This window comes from Cricetulus griseus, chromosome 6, assembly GCF_003668045.3.
Source record: "Cricetulus griseus strain 17A/GY chromosome 6, alternate assembly CriGri-PICRH-1.0, whole genome shotgun sequence".
Classification (NCBI taxonomy): Eukaryota; Metazoa; Chordata; class Mammalia; order Rodentia; family Cricetidae; genus Cricetulus; species Cricetulus griseus.
In genome coordinates, this window is record NC_048599.1 from 117,404,001 (window position 1) to 117,416,553 (window position 12,553).

Genomic DNA, 12,553 nt, shown 5'->3' on the forward strand with positions numbered 1-12,553 from the left:
CCTAACTTGGTAAGGATAAATAATACAACCATTAGACCACAGAATACATGGAAAGGAAGAGTTTAGATACAAAAGAAAAAAAAGAGGCCATTAAAGGTCACTTCCAACTGTCTAAGTATGAAATGACACAATGGAGCCAGGCATGACAGCATAACTCCCAGAATTCCATTAGCGAGACTAGGAGAGGAGAATTGCTATGAGTTCAAGGCATGCCTGGACTACACAATGATACTCTGTATGGGAGTAGGGGAAGGCACAGGTATAAAACTAGGTAATATCCAGAAATAAAATGGAAAGAGGGGTGCATAGTACTCTAGGTGTGCTAGCTGGTTTTAGATCAACTTGACACAAGCTAGAGTCATCTGAGAGAAGGGAACCTCAAATGAGAAAATGTTCCCATAAGTCTGGGCTATAGGCAAGCCTGTAGAGCATTTTCTTAATTAGTGATTGATGGAGAAGGAGAGGAGGGGAGAAGAGGGGACAAGAGGAGAGGGAAGGGAGATAAAGTTAAGTGTTATAGTATGCAAGGTGTGGTGATGTTTGGAGCTGAAGGCAAGAAAGGCCTGGAAAAGTCTGGTAGCTAGCAAAGAGGGAAGAAACATTGCAGGAATGTTTATGTTACCTTCAACATCACAACTCAGGTAGTTCCGCACTTCATTCAAGATGAAGTTGATGTCTTCTTCCGAAGGAATAGGATGAGATGTGATGTCTGTTGGCGAATCAGTAGTGCCAGCAATAGTCATCTTCTCCCAAGGCAAGAAGAAAATAACTCTCCCATCACTGGTCGCAGGATCAAGAAGTCCCATGTTCTCAGGACTGGAATAAAAAGAAACTTATTTCTTTTCTATTTTGCATTAATGTTCAAAAAGCAAAGTAAGAAAGATATGAGTTACTATTTTGTTATTCTACCCTACTCCATAGAAATTCCTACAATTTTTTTTAAAATGTTAAAAAAAATAAGGAACTGAGAAAATGTGGTAATATTATCCTGCAACCCTCCCCATTTAACAATGCAAGGTTAATTAATTGTCTTTCAGTTGTTTTGGTTTTTATACTTTGGACCATTCACATTAGATAATGTCAGTGGAATAAACGCCTATAATTTCTTTTATTATGGCCAATTAACGATGACTCTTCAACCTTTCTTGGAGTCTATGAAAAGTATTTTCCTGGGACATTTGACATTTTGCATAAGCCACAGCAGAAAACCTGAGAAGTATGTAAGAAAGTAAAGCCAAACTTTCTAGAAACTAAAATGGAATCAAGAAGTCCTCTGTTTGATTAAATGAGCTTGTGCCACTTTGACAAGTATGAGATTTCTTATCTTATTTAAAAGTGACAGGAGTGTCAGCAAGTGCACAAAGAAGAAAAGAGGTTGGTCTTTTGTTTGGTTTTTGCTTATTTGATAAATAGCAATGTTACTGGAAGGGCCAAATGGAGAGGAATAGGTTAGCAATGAGAATCTTTCAAACTAAAGTATTATGTCAATAATAAAGTAAAAAACAAGCTCCTTACACTGACACAAAAAAATATTTCTAAATCTTAGCCAAGAACTTTCACTAACACATACTGTATAATTTAAAAGCAAAATCACAAATACACTTGAAAGAATGGGCAACTGCAAACAAGCATTAATAAAACCCATAGATGGGGCTGGAGAGATGGCTCAGCAGTTAAGAGAACTAGCCCCTGTTTCAAGATGACCAGGGTTAAATTCCCAGCACCTATATGGCAACTCATAACCATATGTAATGCCTCCTGGGGCACCAGCATGTTCAAAGTGCACAGACAGACAAGCAGGACAAGCAGACAAAATATCCCCCCACAAAAATTTTTTAAAAAAGAAAAAAACAGCCAGGCGGTGGTGGTGCATGCCTTTAATCCCAGCACTCAGGAGGTAGAGGCAGGTGGATCTCTGTAAGTTCAAGACCAGCCTGGTCTACAAGAGCTAGTTCCAGGACAGCCTCCAAAGCCATAAAGAAACCCTGCCTCAAAATAAAATAAAATAATAAAATCCTTGGATTACTGGCTAAAAACTATTGTTTGAATGAATACTTTCAAGAATATGTATGCTGTTAAAGAAGTGAAAAGGACCCGGAAAAGTGTCATATTCATATCAAGCAATAGAAATTTTTACATAGCTGTCACATTTGACTGAATTCTCACAGAGCTATATTGTTAAAGGTGTTAAAGGTATGTTCTGCAATGCAATTCCTTAGACAGGAAACAATCATATTTGGTTTAAATAATTTTCAAGAAATCCCTCTTACACAAATATATTTTAAGAGCATGCAGTAGACTTCTTATGTTTATTATACTCTTAAACCACTTCAAAGATGTATTCAAATGGGTAAGGAGGTAAGAGGCTAACAACTGTTTAAAAGCAAACCAAAAATATTTTACATGAAACAGAAATCTTTGGTCAACTTCATTACATAAAGAAGAGTCTTTAAGTGAACTACAAGGAAGACCAGACTTTCTCTGCAAGGCTGCCAGCCCTGCATAGCTCTGTGTTCTAAATTCAAAGAGCTCAGAGAAGAGCACTGTCATTCAAAATCTAGCCTTTCTCTATGGTTCCCACCACCATCCAGGGTCCCAGAGGGGAAGTGAATTTCACTCTGACATGCTGACAAACAGTGTCTAATATTTTTTCCATCTCTAAAAAGGACTAAATCTTATTTGCCTTTGAAACTACAGTACCAAGTCAATCTCATGTCTTATAAAATTTGGGAGCTCCAAATCGATGCCCCCTTAGAATTTTTAAAACCACCAGTCACTTTAGGTTGGACACTAACTTCAAATTCCAAGCTTTGGTTTGATAAATGGCTTTTTGTTGGAACAAAACATTTAAGAAACTTCAGACATTTCACGTTGACATAATTTATATACAACCATCTCACAGACTGGAAAACTCATGACAGGTTTCAAGTAATACAGCTGATAACCTAAGCACAAGATTCTAATACTGAGTGACCTAAGTAGGAAGCATAGTCAGAAAAGTGCAACTACTGAGACCCTCAGAAACTTACACTGCAATAAAAGCCATTTAAAGGGTGAAGGTGACAGTTACCAGGCGACACGTACCTGGAACCTGTAGAGAATCTGCTGCTTAAGTGAAGACATATGTGTCAAACATAAAATTAACAAGCACAGGGGGAAGACAGAACTACCAACAAACGGTATAAAAATTTAAGAATCCACTTGGAATTGTCTTTCATCAGTTCTAAATTGCCTAATTCATAGTCTCCCTCGAGGAAAAGTTTGTTTTCTTATGAAGGATTAGTTCTGCAAGGTCACCCTAAAGAGTCAGCTCTGGTGACAGTCAGTACAACGTGAGAGGCGCACAGCTCTTTTCAGTCTGTATGATTCATTTGGCATCGGCAGGGGAAGCTCGCTAATTTATGTGTGTGTCTAGGATTAAAGGTAATGAACATTTTTCTCATGCAGACCATTGCTTTCCTGAAGAACCCTTAGTTAAACTGAAATCAATTTATTGTTAACCACTTAGCAATCAGTGTTAGAGCTAACAGTATGTACACACATTACAGGAAAAAAAAATTGACCTCTTGTCAGTAGTAAAAAGCAGGCTGGAAGGGAGAGGTGATTACATTCACGGACTGTAGTCAATTGGAAGAAACCACAATTCTAAGGAAAATTCTAGATTGGATTTTAAGAGTAAATTTACAAAAATGATTTCTGTATACTGGGCTTTCTGAAGTTAGGATGAGTCTTCTGGGGCTGGAGAGATTGTTCAGTGGTTAGAAACACTTAGCACTGGACCAGAAAACCAGAGCTCTATTCAAGAGGCTTTGTTGTGGGGCTCACAACCTGTAGCTCCAGGGGTTCTAACCCCTTTGGCCTCTGCAGACACCTGCATGCATAAATACCACCACACAGACACACACACAAACACATAACTGAAATAAAAACTAAAACACTGAGGAGATGACCCAGTGGTTAAAACTGAAGGGACCAGCTCCCCATTTCGGCAGCTATAACAGCCGAGCATGTGCTTGTCCTGAGCTTGCCTTGGTCACTAGGAAGTCAGATTCCTGCCTCGTGGCAAGGGACCAATCAGAAGTTAGCTGGTGGTGCTATGCTTTATGGCTCTGGGTATGCTTTACGGACAAGTACACAGCAATGACCCGCAGAGCATAGCAACCACCCTGGGAGGGCCTATGGGCCATAACAACCAGTTGACCAATCAACACAGGGCAAACCCTCCAAGCCTGGAGGCACACCAATCCTGAGCCTGTGCGTACCCCTAGACACTCCCCTTACACTGCCCTATAAGATCTCTATGCAGACAATTTGAGCTGTCTTTCCCAGCCATCTGCCATGGTGGGTAAATGAAAGACCCGAGTTAACATGGGGTTAGCTCGTTAAACAACTACAATAAAGCCTCGTGCAGTTTGCATCAAGCTTTCGACTGGGCTAAGATCCTGGAGGCCTTAGCTTGGGGGCAGGGGGGTTGTCTTACAAAACCACTGACTGCTCTTCAAGGGGACCCAAGTTTGATTCCTAGTACCCACATGACATCCCAAACCCATCAGTAACTCCAAGACCAGGGAATCCAACACCTTCTGTTTTACTCCACAGTCTCTAAGCAGGCATGTGGTGCAGACATAAATGCAGGCCAACACCAATACTGACAAAAGAAAATAAATTTCTAAAAAATAATAGCAACCACATGTGGAATGTTGTCGATAACCATAAGATGGCTGCACTCCATCTTGGCTCAAGGACACAGAGTTTAAAACTGTTCTCAGTAAGTCATAAGACCTAAAGGTCAAAGGCATGGCTACAGTAGGATATTCGATCTTGGCCTTAGCTGTCTTATTCTAAATAACAACAGACCTGGTCTGAGGTGTGGTTACTCTTGACCCTCAAGACCAGGTAATGAGAAATTGAATCTGAGGTGTGTGGTTACTCAATCCTTGGAAAAAAGAGGAAGAAAACTCTGTTTGTTCCATATACATGATACCATGTTCCCCTTTTTGGTTAAGGTATATAAGAGTGGTGAAAATAAACTCCTGGCAATTCAGTATTAACTGAATCTACCCTCCTGATTTTATTCTGTGTCTCTGTCTTTCCTTTACCATCTATAGCTAGCCTTTCTTTAGTTCACAATCCCCTTCTCAGGTACAAACCTGGGGCTGCTCAGCTGGCTCCAACAGCAGCCCCACAAAGACAGCTCCCCACAGAATGTTAGTTAGGATTATATCAAATTTTACTGTTCTATAAAGATACTTTTGCGACTGACCCAAAAAGAAAGAGGGCATACAAGCTTAACTCTTTATCTACTAGCCTACACTCAAAAAAAAAGGTATGGCTGCTAAAGTCACCAAGTTTCTACACTAACCAGACATAAGGGTATAGCAGTTAACAAAACAGAGGAAACTGAGTGTGGCAACTGATGCCTGTAATCCCAGTTCTTAGGAGGTTGAGTCAAGAGGAATGTAAGAATTTGAGGCCATTCTGGACAACAGATTAGATGCTGTCTCAAAGCATATCCTTGCCAAACTTTGAGCAAGTTATGTGCTATGGCAATACAGAATCATAAGTTCACAGCAGCTTCATCAGAGGCCTATGCTGAGAGGAAGGTAAAATAGTAACCAACACAGGAAGTTCATCGTCAATGTAGTGACTTCCTCTCCTTATGTGATCACTCTACAAGAGCATGGTGATTCTTTTCCCAAAAATGGGGAAACTAGGGTTCAGAAAATAAGGTTTGCTTCAAAAGACTAAGTGTCAGAATTAGCCTAAGAGCCTTGAGGGTGAGTGACACAACAGTGAAAAAAAACATAAGTCCCCTGAGGGCCACTAAACGGAAAGCCTGCAATCCCAGCACTCAGAAGCTGAGGCAGCGGGATCCAGAGTTTGAAGCCAGCCTGGACTACAGGTGAGACTCTGTTTAAAAAGGACAGAGAGGCAAGGAGGAAAGAAAACAGAGAAAGATTTAGAAAAAGCTCAGCAGTAGAGATAAAAGCTGTATCTGTGTTTTCATCATGGGTGCTTAAACAATACATGATGTTTCCTACATGTCTATTTCACAACATATTTAAAACCTTCATGGAACACTTTTTGTCCAAAAATCTTAAGATCTAGAGATTAATGGCCAACATATTTCTGATCTTTATGCAGAAAATTTGTAGATACATGTATTTCTTAGATCCTACTGCACAATCTCTAGGTGTGTATTTTGAAGTGACACCATACCACTAATGTTTTTCTAGCCTACTAAAGTTATTTGAAGTTATAGTTTTAATGGTATATAATACTCTCTTGTGTAAGTGAGGCACAATTTATTTATTTCTCCAATGTATAACCCAAGTACTTTCTAATCTTTCTCAATAATGTCAAAATCAACTTTGTATAGAAGACATTTCCTGAAGAATTATTAGTTACTAGATGATCTGTACTCTTAGCAGTCTTACAGACTTTTTCCCATGATAAAATATATATTATATATACATATATTATATATATTCTTTTTAAAAATTTATTATGTATACAATGTTCTGCCTGTATGTCTGCCTGTAGGCCAGAAGAAGATGGCAAATCTCATTACGGGTGGGTTGTGAGCCACCATATGATTGCTGGGAATTGAACTCAGGTCCTGTGGAAGAGCAGCCAGTGCTCTTAACCTCTGAGCCATCTCTCAAGCCCCTGAGATATCTTGTATATTAGTGGTAATTAATAACAGTAATCTAGATAGAGAATAGAGAACACAGATTAAAAGCCTACTTAAATACAGCCATGTGATCTCTGACAAAAATGCCAAAAATGCATTGTGCCTCTTCCACAAATGGTAAAGCTGGACATCCACATATACAAACCAACTTCAGATAGGTCAAAGATTTCAATGTAAGACATGAAACTCTGAAGCTATGGGAGGAAAATTAAGAAAAATACTTCAAGATAGGCACAGGCAAGGACATTCTGAATAGGACTCCAGTTGCTCAGTAAATAATGCCAACAAATGGCAAATGGGATGTCATGAAATTGAAAACCACACAGCAAAGGAGACAGCTAATTAAGTGAAGAGTGTCTGCAGAATGGAAGAAAGTTCTTGCTAGTTATACATCTGACAAAATACTCATTTCTAGAATATACAAAGACCTCAAAAAATGTATAAATAAGCAAACTAGGGACTGGTAAAAGTGCCTCTACCAAGCCTGATGACTCACACAAATTGTCCTCTGACCTCCACACACATGCTATGGCATGCACGCATGCAAACCTGCACATGACCACACTTGTGCACACACATCACACGCGCGCGCGCGCGCACACACACACACACACACACACACACACACACACACACACACACACACACAAATGCAATAAAATGTTTTAAAAATACATCAAGCAAGCTAGTCAATAAGTTGATTGGGCCAATGAGATGGAAATTTCTCAAAAGATGAAACACAAATGGCCAATAAATATATGAAAAAAATTCCCTATCACTAATCATCAGTCAGAATTGCAGTTATTAATAAAGCAAATAACAATAAATGCTGGCAAGTATATGTACAAAAGAGGATCCCTACCCACTGCTAGAAGGAGTGTAAACTAGTCTAGCCACTGTGGAAATCAGCATAGAGATTGTGAGCAAAAATTAAAAGAAGAAAAAGCTAAAAATAGAAACAGATATATCATATAACCCAACTATATATACCATCCCTAGGTATTTAAAAAGACTTCAAGGCAACATGTGACAGACACTTGCATATCAATGTCACTGTCACACTATTCTCAATAGCTAAGGAACCAACATAGGTTCCCAACAGCAGACGGAAAGTGGTGTGTACACACAATGGGGTTCCTTTCATCCTAAAGAAGGATACAGCCTGGTGTTTACGGGAAGATGAATGTGACTGGATGCAATCACATCACATCAGCAACACTAGTCTCAGGAACATAAATACCATGGGTTTTTCTCATGTGCTTCTAGAATTTTATAAAGATCCCTAAAACTGTGTATGTTTATACACCATGAATGAAGAAGGGAAAGGGAACTAGTGGGATGGGGAGGGGGGGAAAGAGAAAGCCAGAGGACGTGGGAGGAACATACTCAATGTACAATGAATGCTTGTGAGAAAGTGTCCCCCAAGTAACAGAACCATAGCCCATAAATACACACAACGAAAAAAATTTAAATAAACCACAACAAACACTTCAAAAAAAATCCCCCCCCCCCAAGACAGGGTTTCTCTGTGTAACAGTCCTAGCTCTCCTGGAACTCACTTTGTAGACCAGATCTGCCTCTGCCTCCAGAGTTCTGGGATTAAAGGCATGTGTCACCACAGCGTGGCCAAATAAACTTTTAAAGATCCTAATAGAAAACTTGTAGAGTGTTGTGAGCCTCCTTCAAGGGTGATGGGTGTCAAACTGAATGCTGTTACCTGTAGTACCCAGGCATCACAATGTGGACGCCCGCACTGGGCTGGCAGATGGCAGGAGCGGTGTTATCATCCATTTTGCGCACAGCGTCTGTGAAAGGCCCAGTGGCATTGATAACACATTTGGCTCTCACATCAAACTCCTGCCCTGTGAAGAAAAGCAGCATCAATTACAAACTCCGCTTGTTCTCTGCTTGCCCGTGCTGGATTATTAGTCATCTATTAACTTAACCTATGGTGAAGTAGAGTGCACACCACACTAAGTGACACGAACATCCAGAGTTATTGAAGGAGCCAAACAAAAGGCTCACATCTCAGTAAATTTACCCCAAATAAGTCCACATTAAAAAGGGAAAAAAGCAAACCACCTTTTCATTGTGGAAGGTGGAGATACAGCTCAGTGGCAGAGCTCTTGACTAGTATTTGAAAAGTGGGGTTCAAGCCCCAGCACTGGAAAACAAAACCACATAAAGTTTCTTTGATCTAAGTACTAAAAGGAAGTAGGATGAGTAAATCGTTTGTCCTTAAAATGCTAAAGCAAAGAGAAAGAAAAGGAAAGGAAGGGAGTGAGAGGAGAAATGAAAGAAAATGGTGGGCAACTTCAGTGGATTAAGACACCTGACACCAAGCCTGACAACCTCAGTTCCATCCTGAGAACCTACAAAGTTGAAGGATAAAATCGACTCCAAACTTGCCCTCTGACCTCCACATTCAATCTATGGCATGTACATATGAGTGTGCGCGCACACATATACACACGGAAATTCAGACACACTAAATTACATTTTTTTCAAATAGAAAAAAATCCAAATGTTTAACTACATTACAATGAAAACAATATATTTCACAAGTGTTGCTTTTGCTCAAGAAGTGATGCAATTTTGCAGGTGCCTACCCAGTAATAGCATTGGGGCAAGAATGGAAGCCTTATTGAGTTATAAGTGATTGACTCAAAGGACGTGTAAATGCCCCGCCTGTGCCACCTAAGTGATGCACAAAGACTTGGCACATTGATTTAATTTTATTAATCGCATGTTTCTGTGAGGGAAATGAAATGCATTCACAGCTGTGAGAGTTCTATGGGCATTTATTATTATCCTTATCATTAGTGTTACTATTTAACACAAAAGGGAAAAATTGGCAAGTCCCACAAGGGAAAATTTTCATGTTAAACCAGGCATTGTTGACAATAAAGAATATAATTAATATGACTGAAGTCTGCCTTCACTGAAAGAAAAGTGACATAAAAATCCTAATTCAGTCATTATACAAGCACAGCAAAATGCTAAGAAATGCCTCCCTTGTGGAGCCTGGCATACCTGTGAGGACATCCTTGCACCGTGCACCACTCACGAGCTGTTTCCCGGTTTCAGGGTCTGTCTTCTTGAGCAAGCTTACCACCTCCGTGTAATTGGCTGTGGCAGCCCCATACCTGGCAGCAGTGAGGGCGATAGCGAGGTTCATCCGTGCGTCGTTGTGTTGTCCTGCAGCAGAGAGAAGCACAAGAGGAGGGACAGGAGTCACCTCGAGCCACAGACTGGTGGCATAGAAGTGTGTCACAACAGATATGTCACATCTGTCCCTGTCACCTGGAATCTACATGATGGCTGGGCAGCTCTACAGGGCACCATCTGGAAATATGTGGTCTGCCTTGGGTGACATTTACCTGCTTCTTCAGCAAGTGCATTTTGTGTAAGATTAAAATGATGGGATGCATCCTTTCCTACAGAGCTGACATCAATTATCTGAAAGTTTCTAACTTATTTCTCAAATAGTAATTATTCCCTCCATGTGGGAACATATGTATGTGTCAGACTTTTTCTAATACAGAAAAGCCATAAACATGGAAGCGAAGCAATTCAAAACCTTGGAATATCTGACACCCCAACTGGTGTTGATGAACAATTTTTATGAGTGCATGCCTATCTAATATTCAAAATCAAGACTTTCTTTTCCATAGAGAATCTCAGTATTCCATAAAAGGATTTCTCTTGCTTTGAATTTTGATCAGGGCTCCGTAAAATGTAACATTTTTTAATAGCACATAAAAGGTAAGAAATTAAGCAGGGCAAAATTTAATTACAGAACAATTCCTACCTGTGTTGCTAAAGATTTATTGCTGAAAAATCCTAGTTAAAGAAAACTAAGGGGGAGGAGAAGGGGGAAGAGATGATTAATCACTTTAAAATACTGGCATCACTGGAGACTTTTCCTATTTATTATTGCCAGTGGAGTTAACGCTGACCAGGAAGAATTACTCTACATTGCAGGGCCAGGTTCTCTGTGCCCTGAATAATTAATTATCCAGGTCTAGATGTATTGAATCAGAGTTCAGATTCCCACACATCGGGATCAGTTCTATCAAGATAATACTGATACAGGGATGAATCTGTAATGGATATTGTTGTTGATTTATGCTGCCAGCATACCAAACATGTAGTATAAATGGTTTATGTAAAGTTTCTTCCTTGTGATTCAGTCTGGGAGCCTTGCACGAGTCATCTGTTCCCGGGAAAAGGGCAAAGTTATAAAGAGAGAATCGATGACTGAAGATCCTACGGCCCCTCCCCACAAACGTCTTATTTGAAAACTGCCTGAAGAATACCAGCCTGGAAAAAACTCTCCTCCTAAGTACTATAAGGAAAGAATAGGTATTAACGCCCAACGTGCAAAATGTTTATTGTTTTAAAATGGCTTTATCCAATATTGTGTCATTTATTACCCTTAAAATAGTATATTGGATTTACTGAATCAAAAATGTACAGACTAAAGAAAAAAACGACAACAGCAACAGTGAGGGAGGAAGCTGGAAATCAGGCAGATTGTATTGGCTTCAACTCAGCAAGACCCTAAAGTGACTTAAAAGAATCAAGTTTAAGAAGCCAGCTTTCATTAGTGCAAGTTCTTTAAAACCAGAATAAGCTGTGCAAGGCTGGATGGATACACACAACCCACTATATGTTGCTTTCTCTCTGGCATAAAGAGATGACAAGAATGATGAGTGTGGTGGTGCACATCTTTAATCTCAGCACACAGCAGGCAGAGGCAAGTGGATCTCTGTGAGTTTGAGGCCAGCCTAGTCTACATAGTGAGTTCCAGGACAGCCAGGGCTACATAGAGACTATCTCAAAAATTAGATACAGATAGATAGATAGATAGATAGATAGATGGATGGATGGATGGATACCTTTCTGGTGATTTAAGTATGTATCAATGAACTCCCTGTCTGGCACAGGTATGCATTTGGTAGCACAAGAAAGCCAACCATCTGCTGACACCATAGACATGTCACAAGGGAACTCATTGGCTCAAGCACTTTCGCCTTAGCATGGAAAGTGCTAAGTGATAGACTACTTTAAACCCTAGATGAAGGCACTGTAGCAGGCAGAACTTCCCAGTTACTACACAGTGGATCAGACAGCTGCACTGGGGGCTTGTTTTTCTGAGTTTTTAACTCAAAAAAAAAAGTGACTTCTTTTCCTTCAATGTCTTTTTCAGCTCTGACCTCCACACCCAACTTATAAAGGCACTGTCTTTTTTCCCACTCCCTCCTCCTTCTGGCTGCTGAGATTTATACTTTGCTTGCCTGTTGTTTTCTCCAAGAGAATTGTCCCTGACCTTAAATGCATCCCTGAATTTAAGTGGCAAATCAACAACATAATCATCACTGACTCCAAGCTGATTTTTGATAGCATCCATTTTTCTTTCTTTACTTCATTTTAAAGTACAAAGAGTATGTTACCCAAGCATTGCTTCCACTGGGGTACAATGTAAGCATCAAGTGTTGTTCCTGCTCACCAAGAAATGCCTCCTTAATTAGCTTCTAAATCCCAATGCAACTTAAGGTATAGATATTCTGCAACTGAAAGCAGTTGAAAGGGTGGAAACACACCCCATTACCCCAAATCTTCCACAGCCCTCCAGTCCCTAGCCAGATCCTGCATTGATTCAGGATTGTCATCTAGTGATGGAATACTTCAGGATACAATGCTAGACTACCACAGTCCAACTATTATCCTTATAATTTCAAATTGTCAGAATTAACTGCAGCAAACTGATATCCAGGACTTCTTGTCATTGCCCTGCTTATTACCCTTCTGGTTGGGTACCATTCTGGAAGTTCCAGGAAACCATCTTTTATGATC

The 12,553-nt window shown here is 40.0% G+C and overlaps 1 protein-coding gene across 3 annotated transcripts in view; it reads right to left on the bottom strand.

Annotated features, from left to right (window-relative positions):
• Gpd2 (glycerol-3-phosphate dehydrogenase 2) overlaps window positions 1–12,553 on the bottom strand; it is a 144,054-nt gene that overhangs the window by 22,521 nt on the left and 108,980 nt on the right. For all 3 annotated transcript variants that reach the window (XM_027420407.2, XM_027420405.2, XM_027420406.2), the window contains exons 7-9: window positions 9,728–9,892; window positions 8,412–8,556; window positions 623–816 (exon numbers count right to left, since the gene is read on the bottom strand). In XM_027420407.2, the coding sequence (XP_027276208.1) occupies window positions 623–816; window positions 8,412–8,556; window positions 9,728–9,892 (504 nt within the window). The remainder of the gene's footprint in view (window positions 1–622; window positions 817–8,411; window positions 8,557–9,727; window positions 9,893–12,553) is intronic.